This window comes from Epinephelus lanceolatus, chromosome 23, assembly GCF_041903045.1.
Source record: "Epinephelus lanceolatus isolate andai-2023 chromosome 23, ASM4190304v1, whole genome shotgun sequence".
Classification (NCBI taxonomy): domain Eukaryota; kingdom Metazoa; phylum Chordata; class Actinopteri; order Perciformes; family Serranidae; genus Epinephelus; species Epinephelus lanceolatus.
The window spans coordinates 23,014,760-23,040,630 of NC_135756.1; the positions used below are offsets into that span (position 1 = coordinate 23,014,760).

Genomic DNA, 25,871 nt, shown 5'->3' on the forward strand with positions numbered 1-25,871 from the left:
GAAGCAACTAGTCCTTTATGAATGCCTACATGAGTCTAATGGTAGCACTTAACTGTTGTGTATAATGAACAGTAGAACCTAAATTCAGTTCTTAATGAATCCTTAGATCCAGCCCCAACAGAGAGACAAATTCCTGATGTCATGCTCATATCCATGAAAGCAGTGGTGGGTACTGCAAGAGTACTGAAAATGTATACTACAGTGAAAGTACAAATATTCCCATTAAAAAACACATTAATACATAACTCCAAGTGCAAGTAACTTTCCATTTTAGTATTTTTAGGGTGTGCGGGCCGTTGCAAAATAATGGAAAACAGCACTTGTTGATAAAACCTTCTATAATGAAGTAGAACAGGACAGCCAATATAACTGAGATATGAACAATCTCTCACTCTCTCCTTCTCCTCCTCTTTACCCCCTCTCCCTTATCATAACACTAAATATTAACATTAAAAATTGGCATAGCTAATGTTGGCCAGCTAACTCCTGCAGTATGTAAAACTTCACTGAATTTGCATTTTCTTGAGTTTTTAAAAGCATAGATCTCAGTATCTTATGGGAAGTACAACAAGGGCTTCATCATGTAGCTGTCGTCTTTTCTAAATTTGTTATGGAAATGGCCAGATGTGGTCAGGGATTGTCGCTGGAAGCTGCTTCTTGTTTTAGGTTAGTTTTTTTTTTTTAGGTTTTAGATGTCCAGTTTTGAAAGGTTCACTTGAAATGCATTACTACTCACACCTGCATAATAGAGCTGCAGCGATTCGTCGATCAATTAACCACATTTTAATAATCAATTCATTGTTTTTTTTAACATTCACCTCTCAAATATAAGAATTTGATACCTTTCTTTGTCATGTGTGATAATAAATTGAATACCGTTGGCTTTGAAGTGTTGATCCAGTAAAACCTGCAAGTTAAATACAGCACTTTTGACTTTGGGATATTATTATGTACATTTTCTTCTTTCATTTTGAAGTCTTTTTTAAAAGAAATTATCTGCTGCATAAAGAACATATACACTGTTCATTCCTCTCTGTCCTTTTGTTATTAAAAACATGGTGTCTGAACTGGGTGGTAACCTCTGGGGCTGAGAAATGAAGCCAATACAGAAGTGCCAAAAACTGCAGTTCCTCTAATGGCCACTTGAGGCTGGCTCCAGAAGCAAGTCAATCCCCGTTGATCCCCAGGTTAAAATACCCAACTTCACAGCAGAAATAAACATGTTTACAGCCTGGTACAAAACCAGTTTTGGTCTCTGTTGCTAATTTCCACTCTCATGACAACTGTACGAGAGTGAATTTTTTTCATAACTCACCTGTTTAAATTTTAGTAAGGCTTAAAATTAGGCATAATTAAGGTTGGGGACACAGCGTTAACCCCTCACTGAAAAATATAGTCATCTCTGGCTCAAAATTTTCAAGATTCAAGTCTTCAGAGTCTACAGGCCAGTGGGTGTTTTTTTTTACAGTCTATGGTCTGAACTTGCTGTAGACAAGGGTTCACCCAAGGAGTCATCATTTACCTTATTACAAATGTCAATGGGATTTTGATTGAAGTTTTCTTACCTCTGGAACAGAAGGCCCTCTACCTGTAAAAATGTGTTACATAGCCAAGCTATTAAAGAAATGATCCTGTGACCCACATGAAAGTGGTTGAAATCCCCATATAGGCTAAGAGAATCTGGGCCAGAGAGGTGAATAAGACACATTCTCGCCTCCCTCAGCATGTACAGTACAGTTGAGGTGGCCTTTAACGAGGCACCCAATCCCACCTGCCTCGCTCGAGCCGCTGCTAGCAGAGGCACATGAGCGACAGCGCTGGGAAACACTTTGTGCTCATTTGATGTGACCTTCCCTCGCTTTGCAACTACTCTCGATCTGCTGCTTTATAACACTGCTGGTTATCTTGCCTGGTCAGATACGTTAAAATGCAATACAAACATGATATTTAGTTATATTTTGCCCTCTGAATGTTTCAAGAGTCATTGAGCGTTCATTACCTCTGAGGGTCCCACATCAGAGCAGCTGTTGTGGGGTGTTCAACAGAAGGTACATGGAGTCCTAATCACCCCCTGTGGTCCCCAGCTTAACTCCAGCCAAGACAAAGTGCACCCCTGTAAGTTCATGCATAATGGAATACAGTCGACACACAGAGGAAAGCATGGAAGCAGTTGCCCTTGAGGTGTTCATTGCTGATGTTACAGGTGTTTTTCATGCCAGTGAGGAATCTAGCTTCCTCCAGGGTTGAGACCATCTCCCCAGACCAATCCCCTAAGGTCTGCGCCTGCCAGCATGATAAACACCCACAATACTGATCACACTAATTCTAAGGCATGTATATAATAATGTGATATTTTATTGGTCCCAAAAGGGAATTTGTGTTTTCACTTGCCCCCGCTTGCACTTTTATATGTATACTTTGAAATGATTGCCTGTGGGGTGAATTGGCTGTAAATTGAGTTTGAGTTTTAATGCCTCTGCATTGTTTCTGTAGAGACCTGTTAAAGGAATGTCTTTACAGCTTCAGTTAGTAGTTTTTTTGGCTGAGATTACTATGTATAGAGGGGAGTGACAAATATGTCATCCAGAAAGGGCTTGTTTGCATTGTTAACTTCGCTCACCGAAACTGACGGAGACGGCTAGTCCCTCGTCGCCTCTGGGACAGTCGCAGAAACTTTTTTCACCCACATTGTGACAAGTGCCCGTTGAGTGAAAAAACAACAGATTAATTTTCAAAATGTCACGAAATGCCTTTAATTTATTCCAGCGGAGCGAGGGCTCGGCTGTCTCATTCATAATGCACAAGAGATGCCCCAGAGAGTCAGATATGCTTTCTGAGAGATGAGCTGGCCTCACACTAATGAAACGACATCTGCAATTTAGCCTGTACGTCAACTATGCTCGTGTTGCCCTCTCCGTCTCTGCCCACTGTGGGGAATGGAGTTTTATACCTCAGAAATTATTTCTCTGGAATTGGAGCTGAGATAAGTATAGCTTTATAGTAGCCATTTAGGAAATAGGGCTATAGACACGCTTCCTATGAGAGTGTATTTGCATTAGAATAAAGAGACTATTTCACAGATGGATTATGGATTACATATTTATGCAGATCTCCTCTTAAAGCAGCATTTTAGCCCAGGACTAATTGAAATGTGTGAAACTGGAAAAATATTTTCTACTAGAACTGACCACTGTCCTTTTATGTACTGTACCAGCGCAGTGCATCAGTACTACCTGGGTCTAAAAGGCATCTGGGCTCACATTGGGCTAACTGATTTAGATTCTGCAGTGGTCCATCTCTCTGCTGGAGAGTGTTTGGAAGACAGCGAGTAGAGGCTGTGTGTGCGCTTTTCTGTATATGATGTATGGGTCTTCCTGGTACATTTGCTTGTTGTGCCAAGTAAATATTTGCCCCTTGCACACTTCTACAATAAACCCACACACAAACACGCCTCATCAGTGTGGACGTTCCCTCTTCTACCAGCCCTCCCTGCAATACAAAGTGTTCCACCAAAGGGGACGGGGCTTTGTGGAGATCACTGCAGCGTCAGGATGGTAAAGACCATTAGCTAACTCGTGCCTTCCGTCCTTTCACCCCTCCTCTCTGTAACCCCCCATTGTGAGATTAATGCCAGTTGGGGGAAATATAACATAGTTTAATTAAGCCTGAGCCCACAAGATTCATGGACTCATTTCTTTGTCCGACAGTGCAAATGAAGGTTCAAAAGGTGCAAGGCAAGAGGAGAGACACCCCTGACTAGCTGTTAGGAGCATAATGAATGTAGAGGTGCATGCAGGATAACAATTTCACCCTTAAAGTCTTGGACTTTGTTGTAAGGGGCTTCTGCATAACTTCACAGTGGCTCTCCCACTCTGCATGTGAAAAAGGCATAATTGCAAGCAATGGTGCATACAGAGTACAAAAATACACACACAGGCTCTTGCAAAAGAGATTCAAAGATGTAAAAATTCATGTGGCAGTATTGTGATGGGGAGCTGTGAAAGTTGATGCAAATTTGAAAAGTGTATGCACATGTGCTTGGTAGGGGTGTCACGATTTTCCAAATCCATGATTCAGTTTGACTTTCGATGTTAAGGTCACAATTGATTTTTGATTTAAACTTTTTTTTTTTCCCCCAACACTGATGACTACGCCACCATAAGGCCCCTACCACACAGAAAGCATTTTACCAGATGGAGGTGTTTTTTGTAATTGTTTTTGATGAGAATGAAGCGTTTTTATCGCATTTTTTGTGTTGCAATGTGCCTCATGTTTCTGCACTCTATAGGCCTGGCATTTTTGTCGGAGCACTTTGAATTCCTTGAGTTGAACAAACTTTAACTCAGAGCGGAAGAACACCCCACATCATCTCTTTTTTTGTCACATTTTTTTCCCCATTATCCTATCAGATAATTTGAGAGGCGGGCCTTCTGTCATGGTCACTACAAGTTTACAGTTGGTAAATAATGGAGGAGAAACTGCCCCGACAATTGATAGCAGGTTGAATGGGGGAAGCTCCTGGACCAACTGGTGGTACTCCCCATGATCCACCCTCTTTTTTAGGGTCTCATGTCCCCACAGATCTCTGTTTCACTGTGCCCAACAAACTATTTGCTGACAGTAACTAGCTACTTGTCCATCCATCCATCCATCCATCCATTTTCATAACCGCTTATCCTCTTGAGGGTTGCAGGGGGGCTGGAGCCTACCCCGCTGACACTGGGCAAGAGGCAGGGCTCATCTCGGACAGGTCACCAGACTATGGCAGGGCTGACACATAGAGACAGACAACCATTCACACTCACATCTACAGGCAATTTAGAGTCACCAATTAACCTGCATGTCTTTGGATTGTGGGAGGAAGCTGGAGTACCCAGAGAAAACCCACATTGACACAGGGAGAACATGCAAACTCCACACAGAAGGGCTCCCTCCTGGGATTGAACCAGGAACCCTCTTGCTGTGAGGCGACAGTGCAGTAATGTACCAAACAAAGGGCTATATGGTCAGATTTAAATAATTTATTTAAAATGCCGTAACAATTAGTTATTTTACCAGTCAGTTGGAAACAAACTGTTAAACCCCCAAACAAAAAGAAGAGAAACTAGATGGAGGAAGGGAACTTTACAACAACAGCTCAAGTTTTCTCACCTGCAAAAAGCCCCCAGATCCTGGTGGTGCCAGGATGGAAGAGTTGCCTGTGCCAATGTTCTTTTCCCAGTCATATTTGATTATGATGCCAGCTTGTTTCCTGAGGAGTCCTATGGTACCTGCATGTAGCATACCCTACAAACTGTAGTTTTTCTGTCAAGAACACATTTGTTGTTTGCATAACTCACCAGGAATACAACATGTTGCCACATCGGTGACTTTAGGGAGGCAGGGGGATTTTCCTGTACTGTTGTTTCTTTGGCATCTCAACTCCAGTAATGGCCACGGTGTCTTGTCTTATCGCTAAGATAACGCTGTGTTGTCTTTGAAGCGTTGCGTTTTTTTCTTTGTCAGACTGACAAATACTGGGAGAAGTGCTGATCCTGCTTTGGATTTTAAAGGTCGAAATCAGAAGCTCGTTCTGATTGACTTTTGACTGGGAATAAAAATTATGACCTCCTTGGTGCTTTTACATGCAGTGGTGGCAATCAATTGCCACAGCTCCCGAAATACTCTTTCATGAGCCTGCAAAAAAAGGATGTGCTCTAACAAACCGTACTGGGACTTAAATTGATTTCAGCAGAGGGACAGGACCAGAGTGCCATCAGTTTTGCCCATGCTGGCATCAATACTGTATTATATCTCTTCAGTTACATCAGGTATTGCTTCATAGAGTTTTTTTTTTCTCAGATTAAACAGAAAAGTAGCTGAAATCATTTATAAGTGCTCCATCTCCTGTATTGTTGTCAGATGTTATGTAAAGTTTTAAAATGATCAACATTGATAAAGAGGTATTTTCTTGAATTTCTAGTGCTCTTTTTTCTTGCCAAAATCTGTTGCCTACATTAACCACAGTGCAACTGAGGCCACTGACTAATGAAGCCTCAAGCAGCTAGCCTCAAGCAGAGATAATGGTGCATTTAATTTGCACTCGAAAGTTGGGATTTCCAAGTTCCCAATTGGAAATTTCAAGTGGAACTCCTCCTGATGTCAGATTTCTGACTTTAAAAGTTGGGGGACCTCACCAACACTGACCGCAAAATCCAAGATGGCTGTTATGGAATCTGTAGCAATATACTGTTTATTAGAAGTTCTGTCTGTTTTGTGTCTCACTTAAACAGTTGGACACACAATACTATTGAACCTTTATATGTGGACATAAAGGTGTTTGTATGCGCAAAATATAGTCTGATGCATTGTTATCAACTGGTATTGCTAACAATGGCTAACCTGGCTACAACTGGTATTGCTATCATCTTGGTTTTCCATCTGGAATGTGGTCAACTCAGGTGTGACGTAATTCCCAGCTCCTACTTTAGACTTCCTGGGTTAATGGAACTCAGCATATGCAGCGAGCTACAGAGGTCTGGGAGCCTCATTTATTTCTAACTCCACACCCCAGATTTTTATCATTTTCATACTTTAGCTCATACTCTTTAGCCCTAGCTGATACTCACACTAGCGTCGTTACTTTAGGTAGTTTATTAGATTTCACACAGCTCCATCTGAAGCCACAAAAAGCTTGATATAACTTTTGTTCACATGCAGTAGTTCTCCCCAAGATCTGCATACAGACGTTGATATGTAAAAATGCTGTAGCTCTCCTGTAAGTGCCTCATGGTGCCAGTCATGGAAAACCTAGGCAAATAGAAGTATCAAATTGAATATCAGCATGTACATTACAAGCACAGTGCTAACTACGCTTGAAAGCTACCGATTCAGGGGAAGGCAGAAGCTTTTAACAGACAGTAGCTTTTCCTCTGTCTGTACACAACATAACTCAGTAGCAGTATTCACACACTTTCACACATTGCCTTCCACTTGTTGTACTCCTGAGGAGATGGAGGTAAAGGAGCAAATAGACACAGGGAGAATCTGTGGAATTCCTGCGGCACCTTTGCTCTGCAACTTTTATGGTCTGCGTCGTGTCTGAGAGAGTTTTTCATCTGTGTTTTTTTTTAAATGCGACTGGCAGCTTCACAGGTAACCTTGGGGTAATCGAAACCTTCCCATACTGTGGGGCTCTGACTCCATCCGAACCAACAGAGCCGTGCTGTGCACTAGATCACTGTATTGAATTTCTATATAATTAAAGTCACTGGGGACAAGGTAAGGGAGAAATTTTAAGTGGAAGATGCACAGGAACTATAGTGAATAAATAGCTTCTCCCATCAGCTGAACAAGCTCTAATGCGTTTCACTCAATTTAGCCAATGGACTTAGCCCATTGCTGTTTAGCTGATTGCTATTTCCTATTCTGCTATCTGTCTCTGACTCTCCATTGCATTTGCCTTGAAGAACAGGCAAGGCAGAGTCATTTGGCAGCACTAATCAATACCGTTCACTCTGTGCGAAGGGCTTATCAATTTCCAGCCTGTGCCTTGAATAAGAGTCGAGGAAGAATTTGGCTTATTCATTAGGTACAGTTGTTTCCTTTTTTTTCTTTCTTACTCAGAAAAGTATATTAAGGCAGTGCCATTTCATTTGCACGGAAATCAATTTCCCCTCCACCCTTCACTCTGGGAATGCAGGTAAAACAGTGGCAGTGCAATTACAAGTGAAGAGATTTCCACTGCGTTTTTATGTTTGCCTCAGTTTAGCTGTGGCAACTTGTCTTGTTGAATGCTAATGGGGGGTTTGTAGACTTGCAGGGCTCGGGCAGAGGGAGACCTATCTGTGAATAATGGATGAGTTAATGTTAGCGAGAACTCATCCAGGATCCTGCTGCTCCTTAAGAAATACTGCTGGAAAGCGCACAGCCATATATCTTGAATATCCTAAACTGCCTCGTCCTGGTCGACGAGGTCACTCAGTGATTTCACTTCCCTCTAGGAAACATTTATTTGGGTGAAGAATATATGATGTGAAGAAAATGAGTCATGGATTATCCAAAAGGAATTGACTATTACATCATAGCCCCAAAGGAAGCCCAGTGTGGGTCAGGGCTAGTCAGATTGGTAAGTAATGTGTTTTCTAGTGGAAAGGGTGGAGACACCATGGCATGAATAAGGTCAGATTTGAGCCCTGAGCAAAAACTGTTACAGAAACACTGCTGCAAACAACAGCTTTAGCTCTTTACATGAACATGATCTCTTTTTGCTGGAGGGGGATTACATTCCACATCTTTATTGTGATCGACTTATCATGTTTGATTCACTAAAAACAGGATGAAATAGAAAACGCAGCTTACTAAATACCACAAGATCCTGTTGAGCCCTAGACCCACCCACCGTCTCTTCCTGTCAATGTGTGTGTGTTAGAGAAAGATGGATATGGGCTGGATGTCTGTGTAGCACCTCGCAGTGGGCTATATTTTCTAGGTCTTCATGAACCCAAAGGGAACTACTCTCTGCCAATTTAAAAGTTCAATTTGCACCTCTCCATCAGATTTATTTTACATTATAGCCTGCCGGATCTCCCAACTGGCCCAGAGAGAATCTAGTTAATAATCCACTTCTAACCCATCAGATAATTTCTTTGAAGTGAAAGAGAGACAGTAAGGGAAGTCTGGACAGTGAGGAAATGGTTGGTTGGTTGGTTGGTTGGGCGGCTGGTTGGTGGATTGATTGACTGAATAATGTCCAAGAATGACTTGCTTATTCAGTAATAGTTTGAAAATGATTTTTATTGGGTTGATTTTGTGCTATGGTAAGCAGGGTGTCTGCAGGTCCTTAAAAAGTCTGTAAAATGTCTTCAATTTCATGTTATACATATTAGTCCTTAAAAGTCTGATTTAACTGATCCATCTAATTCCTTTTTGTCCAATTTAGTCAAGCTATTTTGAGTTTAAGTCCACATTTCTTACTTTACAGAATCTTTAAACCTACCTATGGAACAAAAGTCTTGTTTCCACCAAACACTTTCGGTATGGTACCTTCGGAACCAAAAGTAACCCTTCAGACGTGAGACCTCAACCCTTGGTCTTCTAAGTGTTTCCACCACAAACAGTACTCTTTTATGTGGGCTGGGTTGTTGTCACTCACTGCTCTGTCCAGCACCCACCATATTTCTTCCTTTATCGGTCTGCACCTCGTTTATTGTCCACAGAACGAGGCTGCATGTAGACATTATCAGAACAAAATAAAACAGGTTGCAGTGAGAGTCCATGGGATATTTAAAAATAGCGGGTTCATTTAGTCCTTCTGGGGCAAGCTCAGGGGTTTAGTGTTGCTGTAGCCCACAGGAACAGTGCTCCATGATGCTTTTTTTTTTTTCTCAGATTGAGGATTAGAATATATATTTTTAGCTCCACCTTTTTGTACCAGATCTGTGTGCTAGGTACCCCAAAAATGGGGATGGTACGGAATGGTTCCATTGGTACCTTCCACAACTTTTCACAGTGGAAACGGCAAAAAGTTTACCGAAGCGAACTGTACTGCTCAATGGAAACAGGGCTTATTACTGCTTTTTATTTTATACTTGCACTTACCTGTTGGCAAAATTTAGTTAAGGTAACTCACTCTAATAACCATATTCCTACACAAAACCTACCTCTCCACAGCACAACATATATACTACTTACCTTTATATTTACCTGCAATGCTTGAATAAGAAAAAGATGATTTCAGTATTTTGGTTTGCATACATCATGGCTGAATACGTGTGGAACAATAATATTTTGGTGAAATGTTCTTATTATTAAAGTTTAGTATTGAGCATGTCATCAACTCATAATTAACAAAGACAACGTGGACCACACACTGCACTGGACACAGCTGGAGGCTGGTAAATGCACATTAATTATAGTGGAAGGTGGGAAGGCAATTTTTATTTTTAGAGACAGAAATTCATACAATTGAAAAAGGCTTGATATAGTGCACTTTTTTTTTTTCAAAAATATTAGTTTTTCAGGTGCAAGCAAAATTGTAAAATATGAGATATTTATCTTTTTGTTTTGCCTACATCTCAGTATCTCTTGTAATTGCGTCGTTCTTTATTTGTAATCAGAAAATGTTAAAAACAAGGGAAGAAAATGATGGCGGTATTAACATCTGAGATCAAAACCCAAAGTTCTCCGCTCAGATATATGTATTATGCTCTCTGTCGCTGGTGAAACCCTGGCAATGAGAGAAGAATAATACTGGCGATAATGTAATATCTTCGGATATTATCGGCCTGCCATTTAATCAGCTGAGCTCTAGAGGGAAATAAAAGTCTTCATTTGGAAAGTCCCTGTGGTGAATCTAAAATGAACCCTCCGGTTTTTGTGATCTTGTTTTGCAGAGGAGCTACGGAAACTCAGCTGGTCTGGAATCCCGAGACAGGTCCGACCGATAACGTGGAAGCTCCTTTCAGTAAGTTTCGCACGCAGCACACACACACTCACAGAGATGCTGTACATATATAATGTACATTCAGGCGGTGGCAGGCACATTGAAACAAACACGAATTTATGTAAAACATAACGTGCATACAAACACGCTCAAAGACAAAAACTGTGTAGCCTCATACATAAACCCGCAAATGAGAACCTAGATTCATCAAATGCACTCACAGGCTCTCTCTCACACACACACACACACACACACACACACACAGATATTATCGCACAAGTAATAAACACATTACAGAGGATCTTAGGCACACATGCACAGAAAGTTGCTGTCATGTTCCCTCTCCCACCCCCCTCCCTTTTTTGATTTATGAAGACTGGTAGCAGTCCTGTTTTTTTTCAGACTTCAATAGAGAAAATTAATTGCGAGGCACAAATAATTTATTCATGAGACACGCGGTGTGTTTACTCATTAAGCCATTGTTGTGGTGTACAGCTCCTAGTCTGCAGAGAGAAGACTGGCTTTTTGAACGCCATGACTCTCCCATTAATTACCGCACAATAGCTAATGTGCCGCAGAAAAGATGTCATTAAAGGTGTGTGTGTGTGTGTGTGTGCATGTGTGTGTGTCCCTGTTTGTGTTTTTTGGTGGTGGGAGGTTACCAACTGGGTGCTTTAACCATTAACGGCTGCTTTGTTTGGTGCTCTACTGAAGTGAGGGCTCTTAACAGCATATGAAGTTGCAAAGCATTGGCTGTAGTGTACACAGCCAGGTACAGGGGGGATGGGAGGGGCACCTCAGCTCTTAAGCTGACTGTTTGTGTGTGTGTGTATGCCTGTGTGTGTTTGTATGAGGGTGATTTAACTAATGTACCATAGATAACACGCCATTAATGGTTTGTTGGAGTTTGTGTTTGATTGTGCATATTTGTCTGTCTGTGTTTGCGAGTCTATACATTATGTTTGAATCCATGTGTGGGTAGCAACGTAGTGTGTTCTATGAGTGTACCTCTATGCTTATATGCAGTTTGTGTATAAAGAGAACACAGTTGCAAAGCACAGCTGCCCTGCGGCGTGTGTGAATGGACCGCCTGAAGGAGCATGAAGAAACAAAGCAGATTCAAAAATATGAAAGGAACAGAAAACAAAAAAGGAAGAAATGAGGGGACAATTAAATGAAAAATAAATGACAGTGGGTTGGAGGATGACAAGGAGTCGCTGCACATTTTGGGGAACTGAAAGCTTTAGAGCTTAAGATGTGCTGATAGTCAGATTTTGGAACTTTGGAGAGAACTAGCCGAGCTGTTTCTTCATGCTTACAATGTCTACACTCTTAGGGCCCGTACACATGCTGCGTCTTTAACTGCTTGGAGAACACAAGGTCAGGCGCTGGGTACTACTTTTGTGCCTTTTGCCAGCTTTCAAGAGCGCGATAGTAGGTTCCACCTGAGGTTGCTAAGCAACCTTAACAAGCAAGTGTGTAGGCCTATTGTCCGTGGGACAGATGTAAAGCTCTGGCAGCCCTGCACCAAAATGATCAACGTTTTCATTTTTATAACAGACTGATATTTACGGAAGAAGGGAAAGATATATGTCGGCTGTGATTGTTTGCTTCTTGCCACGTGACATGCAGTGCACACTGCTGCATTCCAAAAGCTGAACTCGGCAAAAATGGGTGCTCGGGAATGCGGGCGTGCCGCTCTGGCGTCGTTCTGGCATGGAGTGTACCTGTCGTGCGTCTACATTGAAAACAACGAATTTCAGGGTGCAAAAACGCAGATGGGTACTGCCCCTTAGACTTTAGGGCTCCTAAAGGGTTTTTCCAGAAGGGCTGAGGTTCTACCCAGGACCATTTGCTTTTGAAGAACACTTTTTTGAAGAAATTGTTCTTCAGGGGTTTTCTGGAAAAACTAAGTTCCATTAAGAACTCTTTAATCCAAAAAAAAAACCCTTTGGATGGTATGCTGAAATTCATTTTTTTCTTTCCAGTACCTGGTACTCAGCTTCTTGTATTCAGTGCTAATTTAGAAAGGCATTTTGGTTCCAAACCCTACCGCACCATTGACATAGTTAAGGCTGTAGTGGTAGCGTTTTTACAAAATGCCCACCCCCTAAAAACATGATTGTAAACCATGAGTGTTGTGGGTTGTGCTGGACCAGATCTGCCCCGGCCCTTTAGGAGCCCCAAGGCTGCTGAACGTGGTTCCCTTGGTTCCAGAATTACCTGATAAACTAAAACCATGATCCGTATGAGAGATTCTGAGTCTTTCAAGGTGAGATGAACGCAGCACCAGCGGATCTCTTTCTTTTTCCCCTTTGTAGCAGTTTACGTTGTTTTGAGATGGGGGGTTTGAAAAGTGATCAGTTGATCTGATCAGTGCTGATCGGATGATCGATGAATGAGAGGAGCAGCTGTTTGTGAGTCAAAGCAAACTTAGATCCACTGCAGTGAATGGTTAAGTTCATCATTCTGCTGCTCTGTCTGTTCTCAGAGTACACAATAAATAACCCAAAGGTGTATATATATTCCAACAGTGCACCTAATGAACAGTCCAGCTCCAAAAACAGAAAATCAAAACTTGGCAGCAGATGTTTTAATTGTGGCAGGCCGCCAAAAATAAATGTGGGAAACCTTGCACCGGTAGAAACGAAGGTGCTAAGTTAAGATAAACTAAGCCCATCGCCTCCAGGCTCAAGCTGCATATTTACCCTACAGACATGACAGTGGTATTGATCTTTTCATCTGACCCTCAGCAAGAGAGCAAATAAGCGGATCACCCAGTATAAAATATTCACTCTGAAAGCTGGCTGTAAAAGGTTGTGCTTGTGTCTTTACAGAGAAATCAAATGTAGTCAGCATGAATTCCTTTGAGGAGTTCAAGCTTCTGCTGTAGTTGACTTGTCTGGTGTCTCTTTTTGATGCCCTGTTGCTCCCAAAGAGCTCAATTATTCCTTCATTTCAGGAGACAGTCTGGATATGTGATTTACCCCTTTATATTTGTTATGTTACAAACCAAGACAACACTTTGCTGTCCACCATGGTCACCACAAGCAGAGATACTTTATCTTTTGTTTCTCTCTTTCATGGGCATTTACAGATTGGACGTAGTTTAAACAAGATTAAATGCAGCATGAAGGAATAAGACTCATATCTTCATTGAGGACGTGTTATGTCCAGATGACTTTGATAGATATATAAGGGGCGTCTTGACTGTGTAAACTTAAGATTCCTATCTGAAGTTATCTCAGCCCCACCTTGCAAGGTTTTCAATACATTTCTGGAGCCTCGTGCAGCGTGAATTATCCCAGGGTTAAATCCAAGGTTTGGATTAAAGTGAAAAGTGGGCACAGTGTCAAAAGCAATCATATCTTCTGAAGTGTCATAACACTTGACTGCCTTCTCTGTCCTGTCTGAGGTATGATCCAGTGCAGAAATAGATAGGAGGGATCAGGCTCGAAAAATCTATTCCCTGTCTGGCACACGCACACACACATACACACACACACACACATTCAGACTCACAGCCCACGCTTGTATTCCATAAACTTGGCAGAGGCACCTAATAAAACTTCACTCCAGTGGTGTCCCTTGTGCCCTTCTCCTGCTCACCAGCATGCACCAACTTATTTGATTTTTTTCATCCTCCCCCCAGCAGGCGTGCTTGAGCCCCGCTTCTTCTTCTACCTGACAAAGATGAGAAACAAGTTTTCCCCACTCCGGTCTGAGCACGGTAATGCTCTCCCCCGACGGCCTGCATTTACCTCCTGGCCTGCATTTACCTCCCTCCGCATCCCAGAAATTGTATATAACCGTCTCCACCGTTATTAGCCGGTGTGGAAATTAAAAAGCAGTCAAAGAAAGGAGAAATTTCTCTAACAAAGCTGAATAGGAGAGAGCAATTTCTAGCCTCACTGGAGAGCTCCCTCTACCTCCTTTCACTATTTGAGCAAGAGGCTCCACAGGTTGCCCCCGGCCTCAGAAACACATCCGGTTGAACCTATTATTTCAGAAATGATGCCGTCTTATTCCATTTTTTTAAAGAGCACTTTGTGTCCGAGCCTAAAGGAGAAAGGAGAAAGGAGAAATTAAATGGCTTTTCTGCTTTGTGAAAGAATGTCAGCCCGTGGCAATATGTACATTTGCTAATGGAGTGTGGCTGTTAAATGTGAAGTGGTGGGAGAGGAGAAAACTAACTGGCTGTGGAAATATTGATAAAGCTAAAGGGTTATATGAGATGTGTCAGGGAGCAGCGGCAGCGGCGACAGATCCAGATATTATTATGTTTAACCGTTACCTTACAACAGTACACATAATTAAATCGCCTGAGAGAAGGGAGCAATGATTTTTCCATTTAAGGCAGGCTTGTGATCACCCTCCCTTGGTATGCACGTCTTAGACAGCACATCTCACACCTTGGCGAGAACATCTAGTTCCTTTACAGTTTGTACACTTCAGCTGCAGATTCACCATCACCTCGCGATATAAAAAACTAACACCTGAGCAAAGTGCTTTTTGTCAACAGATCCAGGACCAGGAACTGAAAGATGTTGCTTTTCTGTTTATATCACTCTAGTTTGTATATGTAGGTTGAGGCCAGTCATGATAATTAGTTTATCAACTTGTCATACATTAAGTGGACATGACTTTGATATCGATCGTTGTGTTTTAGCCATTATATTGCCAGAATATACAGCAAGGTTACCCCCTTTTTCCCCCTCCACCCCCTCAAACTTGTACAAGTCCAAAGAAAAATAAAATAGTACTTCTAAGGTGACACAGTGTAGCTTACCGGTAGCCTGCAGCTGCACTTTTAGAGTGGGAGAGGCACACTTCTGATAACTGCTACCTTGCTAACCCCTTGTAACAAGCCAGAAATGCACCGTCGCCCAAAATCCATCAGCAAACCGCCCAGCTCCCAGGGCACCCACCCCCGATAGCCGACTGCAGCACCCCATAAACATTATGGAACCAACTGTGGTGTTCCTGGAGCTTTGATAAGCTTGTCTGTTAGTCGCCACATTTTGTTTTAAGTCTCAAACAAAGTAATGATTAATCACTAAATAATTTTAGATATACTTTTTAAAATATAATAACACGTGTTAATTGGTAAAAATATTTCAATTCCAATGTTAAACTATTAAGAATTAAAAGTTAATTTCTCGCTGAAAGGGTGTACTTGCATTATTATACTGTTATTTTATCATTATATTAGTGGCATAAAGCAGTGGTTCCCAACTGGTGGGTCGCGATCCAAAATAAGCTGTGGATCCATACTAAATGGACCACAAGTGACTAGCAAACATCTTAAGTTTGTGAGAAAACACTCTTTACTTTGAGGGACAGTCAATTTCTGGCACAGAGCTTTTATTTTGGAGGGCAGTTTCCTGCTGTAGAGTGAGTGACCAATGGGCAGTTTCTTGACAGAGACAGGAAACTAGCTCGAACACATGGCCCAACACAAGTATAATGCTGAATGTATTAAACTGTGTGGACCTTGAACTAATGACTAAGGAGAAATCTTGACCTCCTGGCTGGACCAGTCGGGAACTACTGGCATAAAGTATTCTCAAAATGACAATAATATCATTTATACCTATTATTTCTGGAACAAAATATCATCCAACAAAAGTAGTAATCATGACGGGCCGGTGTGTGTGGAATACACCCTCTGCATTCGACCTGTAAAGGATGGGTCCCCCTCCATAGAGAACATGATTGACAAGCAGCACTGCATATTGCTTACTGTGTAGTATTTGTTCCTCCTCTGGATTTTAAATTTACTTGTTACCTGAGTAAGAGAAAGAAGTAATTTTTATGAGTAGAACATCAAGAACATAAGAGATGTAAGTCGAATCAGTTAAACCTTGAAGAACTGTCGATGTTTGGTGTTAGATATCAGAGAAGCACTTCAAATGATTTTGTTTTCAAAAAGATTAATAAATAAAGTTCTATTTATTGCAAATAGAGAAAAGACAAAGTCAATTCAGGGTGTGAAATAGCAAACAGCATCCCAGACTCAAGCTTTGCCAGACCACAATTTTCAGCTCAATTGATGTGTTCTGGCAAAACTTGGGTTGGATGACGGCACGTCTTGCTTGGCTGTTATTGGTAATTTTGTTTGGAAGACCAAAGTTGCAGTCAAAGAAACATTGTTAAACCTAAACTTTCCACCAAAATAAGCTTCTGAATAAATTTGAGGTAAGAAAAAAAAAGTCATGCACTTGCAGATTCATGCTTAACTTCATCTCGACAAAGTTTAAGTAGCTGAAATTGGGAGGCGGTGAGTCTTGGAATGAAATTGATTCTCTTGTGGATGTTTCCAAACTCAACTCACCAGATGTAAGTCTATAAATGGACATGTAGAGAAACAGGGACAAAAGCATTTATTAAAAAAAAAAAAAAAAAAGTAAAGTTTTATTTCTGCAACTTTTGCTTTGCCCATAGTGGGACAGTTTGTTTCCAGTCTGCTTCCAGAATAAATGTGTGCCTGCTAAGTAGAAATCAATTTAGATTGCGAGAAGACTAAAAAAAAAAGAAAAAACAAATTCATTTAAATTCCCCAAATGGATTCCCCAAGCATATTTCCCCTGTTTTTTTACAGAGAGCTTACTGAAGTGGAGGATCCATTAGAGGGATGGAAGGATCGAGGGGTAGATTGATGCAAGGAAGAATGAAGAGATGAGGTTTATGTGGGCTGATTAACAGAGGCAGGAGGAAGCACTGTGCTGCCACATTTTGTACCACTAGCAGGTCATGCAGAGCCGGCATGCATTTAAGCTTCACTTTCTGTCTTCCCATCTCTTTTTTTTTTTTTTTTTTTTTTTTTTAGAAAGTCTCCACTCACCCTTTTTAACCAGTAGACCACAAATGAAATGGAAATTAGTCACTCAGGTTCAAACATAAGTACACTTGGATTGTGGGCACTTAATGCACTTTACTGTGATATATACTCACTTATTTTAATTCTGTACTTCCTGAAAGAAAGGCACGATGGTTGTGCTGACTGCATCCTTTTCCCTCTAACCAATTATTATTCAAACTTTCTGTATGTAACCTCACAAAATCCTTGGAATTAGTGACCCTTCTCTCTGAGGCCGCTAAGTGAACTGCAGTCAGCATCCTGTTCGCGCTCCGGCACATGCAGTCCGTAGTCGCGAGGGAACACCATCAGCCAAAATTGTGACAAAAAAGAGACTTACAGTGATTAATCCTCATGTTGAAACAATGTTAGGAAATAAGTGACAATTATATTTGACATAATGTTACTTTAAGTAGCATACCATTTTCAAATGACCTTATCAGCTAATGCTATGAAGCAACCAGTTACAGATCCATGTTGAACAGCAGCTAGATGGCTAACCTTAGCTTAGGTTAAGATAGGGCTGGGTGGTATGACCTAAAATTTATATCACAGTATAAATCGAATCCCTTCATGGTAACAGTATATATCGTGGTATAAATTTAAGTGTAAAAGTTATAATAGAAGTGTTTCTGAATGGGTTTTGTAGTCCCTTAGCAAAGCTAAATTGATTAAAAAAAAACCCAACAACAACAAAAGCAAAGATATAATGTATTTTTTAGAGCATTTATTGTGCAGAATGCAGATCTCAAAACTCAAAATTAAAACCCAGTACTCTATGGTGCAAAATGTCCCCTGGGATCTATATCAAAAGGTAATTTCCTTCTTTTAGCAAAATCCTAAATGACTGAGTTGGGTTTTTTCCACCTGGACCTTTATGCTCTGCCATTTCTCCTCTAGTCATCACGCTGTAACCTGTGACAGGCTGTTATGATACCACAGCTATCACACATTCACATATGGAGTTTTTTGTGGAGCCCCTAGCATCACATAGGTTTACATTACCAAAGGTTTATAACAAACTCTCTTGCTGAAAACCAACTCCCGTGTGCGCACGGCGAGAGAGGAGAGGGAGAGACGCTGTGCTGCTGCCAGAGGAGACACTGAATGAGTTCACTCTGAGCGGTAAGTCACTAAAAGAGTCTGAGAAGTCCAGGGCTGTTCATAAGACATTAACTCACTCACTCACAAGTTCTCCAGCAACACATGTTGCACGTGCTACGCTAAATCACGGACGTGAACCAGCTCCTCTTGCTCCGCTGTCTCTGTGCTCGCAGCCATTTTCACACTGAGGCAGGTGCGATGACGTCATCGACGATAGAACCGTAGAGCACAAATCTCTACCGTGGGCCAAATTTATATCATTTCTATCGTCTACCGCATATACCGTGCAGCCCTAGGTTAAGATTAGCTTGTTGGCTGTCCTTGCAGCGCTCTTGGCTTGTAGAAAGTGCTTTGTATCTTTACATTATTTATTGTTTGCTAAATCAATATTGTTTATCATAATACATAAGTTAGTATAATGTATCACGTTAGCTGGGGAAGTAATTTGGCAATTTAGCCAACTGACATATCCAATCAAAGTATTTTGCTAGCAAAAACATTAGCAAGCAAGCAAGCTAAGTTATTTAGCTAGCTGTAACAAGGCTATGCTGGCGTTGGTTGCTTAGTAATGCCAGCTGATAACATAATTTCCAAATAGCAAGCTGGCTGATTTTCTAGCCAGATCAGCCCTGGAGTTTGGATGAATTCAATGAGGGTAATCATTCTAGACTGTATTAGCAATTGACATTAGCAAGCAAGCTAACATTAGCTAACATTAGCCCGCTAAAAAGCACAATATTGCAATATATTTCACATTAGCGCTTCCTGCAACATTAGGATTTCTTCTTAGCACCGATGGCCACTGTGATTATGATATGGGCATTAGGGAATTTGATGTATTTACTGTTTATCAGACAAGAAATGAGACACAAATTAGCAAGCTAGCGCGCTCCACCTCACTTCTTGCCGCTAGGAAGCTACCTTAGCAGCTGTAGCAACTTGAATTCAGCCGGTGCAAACCCCAGAATTGGGATTTACACAGAGCTGGTGGCCAGCAAAGCATGGGGTATAATCCAGGGAAGTGCAGAAACAGAAGTTTGCACATCTGCCCTCCGTTTCTTAGCCGACATCAGCTAGTGTTGCACACTGTTAGCGCTGTAGCAGAGCTGAAAAGAGGCAAGACACTCGGAAACTTGACATCACATCATTTGGAATTTGTCTGAAAATTTGGCCTAAGTCCTTTACGAAGAAGTCGGTCCACAGGCTGTTGTAGGCAACTGAGAAAGATGGGAAGTTCTTGAGTTACATTACAACCTGTTTACCCATTGGCAATAAAAAATGAGTAAAACATATAGAAAGTAACTTACAGTACTTTCAAACAATTATTTTACCCAGTTTACAGCCCTGGTAATCTGAGAAAACACATATCTGTAACATGTGGGCACATTGAAATATACCAGTTTCCCAGGGCACCATCATTAGAGATAAAGAGTAGTCATAAAATCAAATCACAGTATAGTGTATTACACAGCTTGTGTCTTCTTTATAGTCTTCAAATCCCCTGTGTGTGTGTACGTGTGTGTATGTGTGCGTGTGTGGTCCTGTCCTATCGAGCAGTAATGCAGCTGCAGTGTGATTGACCTCCACTAAGCTGTCCATTAACCTTCAACACACACATGCTCTCCTCTCCCTCATTTGGCAGAGTGGACATAACACGGGAACCCACTGTTTCGTCGCTGGCCTGTTGTGGCGGTTCGTGTTTGTGTGTGTGTACACTCATATGTTTGCATATGGAGCAGTTTCAACATGTGACGCCACGTGGACTTTTTGGCAGAGAGCGATCGCAAAAAAAAGAAATCCCAGTCAGTGCTTAGCCTGATTTCCGCGGGCATGAATGTGACCAGTCTGGCTGACTGGCAGCAGCGACAGTCAGAGAGGCAGCAGTCGGGTGGATGGGACAGGAGGTGTAGATGAGTAAGGACTCTGCCTCCTTCACACTATTTTGGTTGTGAAAATATTTTGTTTTTCAGGGTTACCGACTGAAACTAGCAGATAAAGGGAATAAAATGTACTTTGAATGACAGTATCACTGAAGGTGAAAAGAAAGATACACTAGCAGGGAATATGAAATGTGATGTGTGTGTATATATGTCATAACACACACGTATGAGTGTGTGGAAACATGTTGTTTGTAGTATGCATATTTTTCACAATTCATGAGTTTGTGTTTGTATGTGTTAGCCGAGTGTGTGTGTGTATGTGTGTGTGGGCATCAAATAAGCCCCTAGACTCTCCAGGCTTCTCCAGGGGCCTTGTCTAGGTAAAAAAAAGACTACAAAACAAAAAAGAGAAACTTTTTGTTGCTGCTCTCTTATTGATTTTCCTCTAGACAGTTGCCCAAAATTGATACTTTATGTGTGTGTACATGTGTGTGTTTCGATATGCTTGCTAGCGTATTACAAAAAAGTGGCAGCCAGCTTCCAGAAACAACAAACGGCAGAGTCACAACAAAGCCAAAGATGCACATAGATAGCGAACACACACGTGTAGCACACACACACACACACACAGACAGTCCCTAACAGCCTTTTAAGACCTGTTATGTTTTTCCGTGAGGCCTGATGTTCAGACTGTCTCTGTTGGTGCAGGTAGATGAGTGTAGTTTGATGGCGATTCCACTAAAGCCGGTCCAAAAAAGAGTTGCTCTCAGATGTGACTCAACAGCGGCCAAATGCATTCTCCGACAAAAAAGAAGCTCAGTTTAAATTGAGAGTGATGACATATAAATGTAAGAGACAGACAGAGAGATGAAGAGAGCACTGGTCTATGGCGACGGTTGTTCTAAAATTTTGTTCAGTCATGTACCCCCTTTGAAATTTTTTTCAGACGAGTAACTCCAGCGGAAAACATTTTTGTGTTACAAAACAGCGCTGCATCATCCATGTCTGATTTCCTAAACAACTTTGTAGCACGCTACATCTCATGCTACAATTCATGTCTAAACAATTTTTTGTCACCAGGCATTAAAACTATGACTCATAATTTAGTGATTTAATTATTCGAGTAATTACACACGACTGATATATTTTAAATTAACATTTGAAGAGCCAATACCAGTTTGATTGACATTCCTTGGCTAGCACACACACACACGAGAACATTATTTAGGAAAATGAATGAAAGTGGAGCTATGTGTGTCTGCAACTGAACCCTTTATCTAAAAACAAATAAAAAATTCCCATGTACCCTTAGGGGTGCCGCCATTTGAGAAACACTGTACTACAGTGTCTGTTAGTTTGCCTTTGGAGCTTTCAGCCACATCTCTACAGTAAGTCGTCTCCAGCGAATGGCTCTGGATCAGGTGTCCACACACTAGACTATGCTCCCATGAACACATATCTAATTAAATTACCACCGAGGTGACGTTTAGAGCTTCACGCTCTTCATCAAAATGAATAATGAAGAGCGTGAAGCTCCAAACGTCACCTTGGTGGTAATGTAATTAGATATATGTTCATGGGAGCGTAGTCTACTGTGTGGACTCAGTTTTAATGTCTTTTGCATGATGTCTTGTCCAGCGCCGAGTATTCATCGTATGGATGTGTGTGCTCTTATTTTATCAGGAATAGTTTCATTGAAATTCAAAATCTCTTTTGCAAGAGAGTCCCATCCAAGACTGCAGTCATAAAGAATGTCACACAAAAGAACAAGCACACTAAAAACACAACAAAAACTTGAGCAAATTTTGTTTCGGCTCAGGTGTTATCATGGAAGCCTAAGTGAGGCACTTTGGTAATGTGATGTAACAAGTCACATAATAAAACATCTTGGAAAGCTTTGATATAAAAAGCCTTACTCCTGATTCCCTTCCTAGACTTTGTCTTTTCCTGATCTTTAAACCATAATCCGAAGTCTTTTTTAGCTAATGTTGCTGGATCAGGTGTTATCGTATGATCTAAGTGTGGCACTTCTCCAATGCATGGAAAAACTGAGCAAACAGAAAGAGGGAATTCTTCTGAAACTTCATGATGCATTGAAGAAAAGGAAAATCTAAAAGGACTGCTTTTAACCAACACAATCTGACATCATGTGCTACATTTTTGTTTCTATAGTATGTTTTTCAGGTATTGCTACAACTCAATTATTTTCATTATTGATTCATGATACTGATTATTTTCTCGATGAAACGTCTGGTTGATTGCATATCAGAAAATAATGAAAAATTCCCATCACAATTTCCATCACAGTTTCTTGTCTTGTCCAACCAACAGTCCGAAACCCAAATATATTTAATTTATTATCATAAAACACTTAAAAACCTCCAGAAAATGTTCATATTTCAGAACCTGAAACCAGAGAACTTTAGCTGGTAACCAATTTTCTTTAATTTTAAATGATTAATGGACCAGTCATTGCAGCTCTGATTGTAGTAACACAACCATATGCACATACATTGTGGTTAACATTGGTTAAGGCACATTTATACTGCCTTTACATCCGAAAATAAATATGTCTGTTTCAAATGTAAACGTCACTGCTCTCATACTTCCATGTGTCCTTTACGTTGACATAGAAAATGCCAATAGATGGGACTAAATGCCTGTGGATGTTCTCATTTATCCAGGTCATGGTTATCTCAAGGCAACTGAATCGAACGCAACTGCACTTAGTTTTGTCTTAGAAGACGTTTCACCTCTTATCCAAGAGGCTTCATCAGTTTATGTTTGTCTGACTAGGCTGGAACTAGTCTGACAAAAACTAGTCTTTTTGTCAGACAGCAACAAACAAGGCGACGGTGGAGGAGGTTGTAATATTGTACCTTTACAACAGAGGTAGCGTTGTAGACAGTGGGGGTCTGTGCGGCCGTACACAGTTACATCCCAACACATGGACGCAGAATTCTTTTCCCTATATCACCGATTTGTTCCGTTCTACCATTATTTAAAATTCTTCGTTGTCTCCTATGGTCTTACCGTGCTTGAACTCCCTATGCTGCCTTCATGTTCTCCAGTGGTTCTGCCCCTTTTGTAAGCTTTCAAGCACAAAATCTACAAATGCGGACAAAATGAATGCACAGTACAGACACAAGGATCTGTCCATCTCCGCATCTAAAAGTGAGCATAAATTAGCCCTTAAGCTAAGTGGCTTCTTGACCTCTCTTGAAACATTTCGTATTTTTTTGTTACCTGGATTTTATGCAATCTTATGTGTATTCAAATAAAATGAAATAAAACTGACATTACATGCTATTTTTTGCAAGCCCCCTGAAGATTGTTCCTTTTGTTGAAATTGAATAAATAACCTGTGCTGTCTTTGTCTTCAATCTACATAATGTTGAGGAACTATCAATGTATGCACTTTAAAAGTTATATAGTAACAACGAATATCCGTAAGGCAATATAAACCACATAAAGGCAAAGATATGAAGGACGTTTGTAGGTTTAACAGCTACATGATCCAGCCTTTTATCACAAGGACAAGTTTTCAGAGCCAGCAGTCATGTTTGAGTTGTGTTCTGAAAACTTTATCAGTGTGAATATTTCAGAGCCCCTGGTCCCAGCTCTCGCTTTTAATAGACTTTAGATTTGTTGTTCAGTTTGGAGTTGACTTTCTCCTCATTGCATAAGCCTGACCGCACAAGGAGGATACACACTTTCACAAATGTTCACATAAACTGTCTGACAAACACATTCCCAGAAGCATACACACACACACACACACACACACACACACGCTCACTGTACTGCAGACACACACGCAGAAAGGTAGCTCCCCTAAGAGGCAGAACGCATTTGGTCAAGCAGCAGAAAAGTTTTCTCTGCAAAGTGAAGTGTGTCGTTTATAGGCGATGTAATCCCAGATGGTGGAGTTTGGTTTGTGATTGAACTTGGCCGACAGACTCAAAGCAAGTCGAGGTTTTAGAACAAGAGTTTGGAAATAAAGGCTCATTAAATAGTATATACTGACAGACAAATAATTACGAGAGACACACTAGATAAAATGCCATGCAGTTTCAGACACTGAGAAGACTGTCTAGGTGAATATCTGCGGAGCTGAATTAATGAGTCCCATGTGGAAGCCACAAGCGTGTCTGTGAGCATGTGTGTCCGTGCATGCGTGTCACTAATAGACAGGTATATTAGCTTGGAGACTATTGCCATTTACTTGCTGAAGTTTTTATGGACCTGTACTAGTATCAGTACAGTGGCTTAGGGCTTTGCAAATGTTGATATTCAAGTCAAACCAGGCTTTTTTTAAGTAGTTTATTTGACATAACATGAATTTCAACACTTGAAATCTGCAGAGATATAATTGAACATTAATTTTCATTCCCAGTCCCTGGGCAGGTGAAAAATAATGTAATGTAATAATATGTTACATACAACAAGCATTATAAAATACTGGGATGCGAAGGTTTGTAACGATACTGGAATTCCTAACTTTGATACAATACCTTGAAAAATATGGATTTTCAATACTATGGGAAAAAATTGACATTGAGGGTAATTTTTTTTTGTTAAGAGAAACATAGTCTCTATATACAGACTCTACATTCAGTGAATGTAGAGTCTGTAGGCAAACCCCGGCGATCTTGCCTCCGGAAGAAGAGCGGAAGAGCCCTGGTTTCCGGTTGTAGGCTGTTTGTAGTCCACGTGATATTGACCAATCAAGTTTGAGCCGGCTGCAGTTGTTGCCAGGTTAAAAGGTCCGTGCGGTGAACTAACGAGGCAGAACATAATTGGCGTCACTGCAAACTCTGAATCCATCGCAATGGTTCAGCATATGTACTTACATATAAACAGAAGTCGGAAATGGAAATTCGCCTCCTCTGCCCAAATCAAACCGGAATGCCAAAAAAATCAGGGGTCTGTCCCCAGAGGCTGTATCGCCGTCTGCCGGAAGTCAGACGCCGAATACAGCCGATGGGTTCCGAGAATGAGAGAAACATAAAACAAGACTATTACATGACATCAGTTACTTTTCTTGTCTTGGTTAGTTGCAGAGAAAAGCAGAGGTATTAAACGTTACTAATAATTGAAACATTTTTACATTAATTTAAAAAAAAAGTGTGTTGGAGGGAAAGAGGGCTCTTAGAGTTCTGTTTACACAATTTTTTACTCCAGTAGATTTTTACTGATCTGTGTGCATTTTTTGTTTTTATTTTACCCTCATTTGGCATTTTATACACATAATTACCATGCCACAATTGAATTACCCTAAAACCTAGTCCCAATTAAACCCTCAGTCCATTTACTAGCCTGATGTGGCTACACATTTTGACAAATAAACACCTGTCTCAATTAGAGGCCTGGTCTGGTTGCCAAGCTGTTTTTTTTTTTTATTTCATGGAAGTTCTTCGGATGTATAAAACCAGGTTGTAGGCTACCTCAAATTCTGTGTCCATTCCTCGATTACCCTGTCAGTTATTCATATTCCTTCAGTCTGTAAGGGTCCTTGGTTCAAAAGAATCAAAAGGGGTTTCTCATAAAAATGAATCCACGTTGTAAGTATTGTTTTAACAGGATAAAGTGGTGTTGTCAGATT

At 40.9% G+C, this 25,871-nt stretch overlaps 1 protein-coding gene across 2 annotated transcripts in view; it reads left to right on the forward strand.

Moving 5' to 3' along the window:
• Window positions 1-25,871, forward strand: part of tbc1d22a (TBC1 domain family, member 22a) — a 196,301-nt gene that overhangs the window by 27,115 nt on the left and 143,315 nt on the right. For both annotated transcript variants that reach the window (XM_033615048.2, XM_033615049.2), the window contains exon 6: window positions 10,374-10,444. In XM_033615048.2, the coding sequence (XP_033470939.1) occupies window positions 10,374-10,444 (71 nt within the window). The remainder of the gene's footprint in view (window positions 1-10,373; window positions 10,445-25,871) is intronic.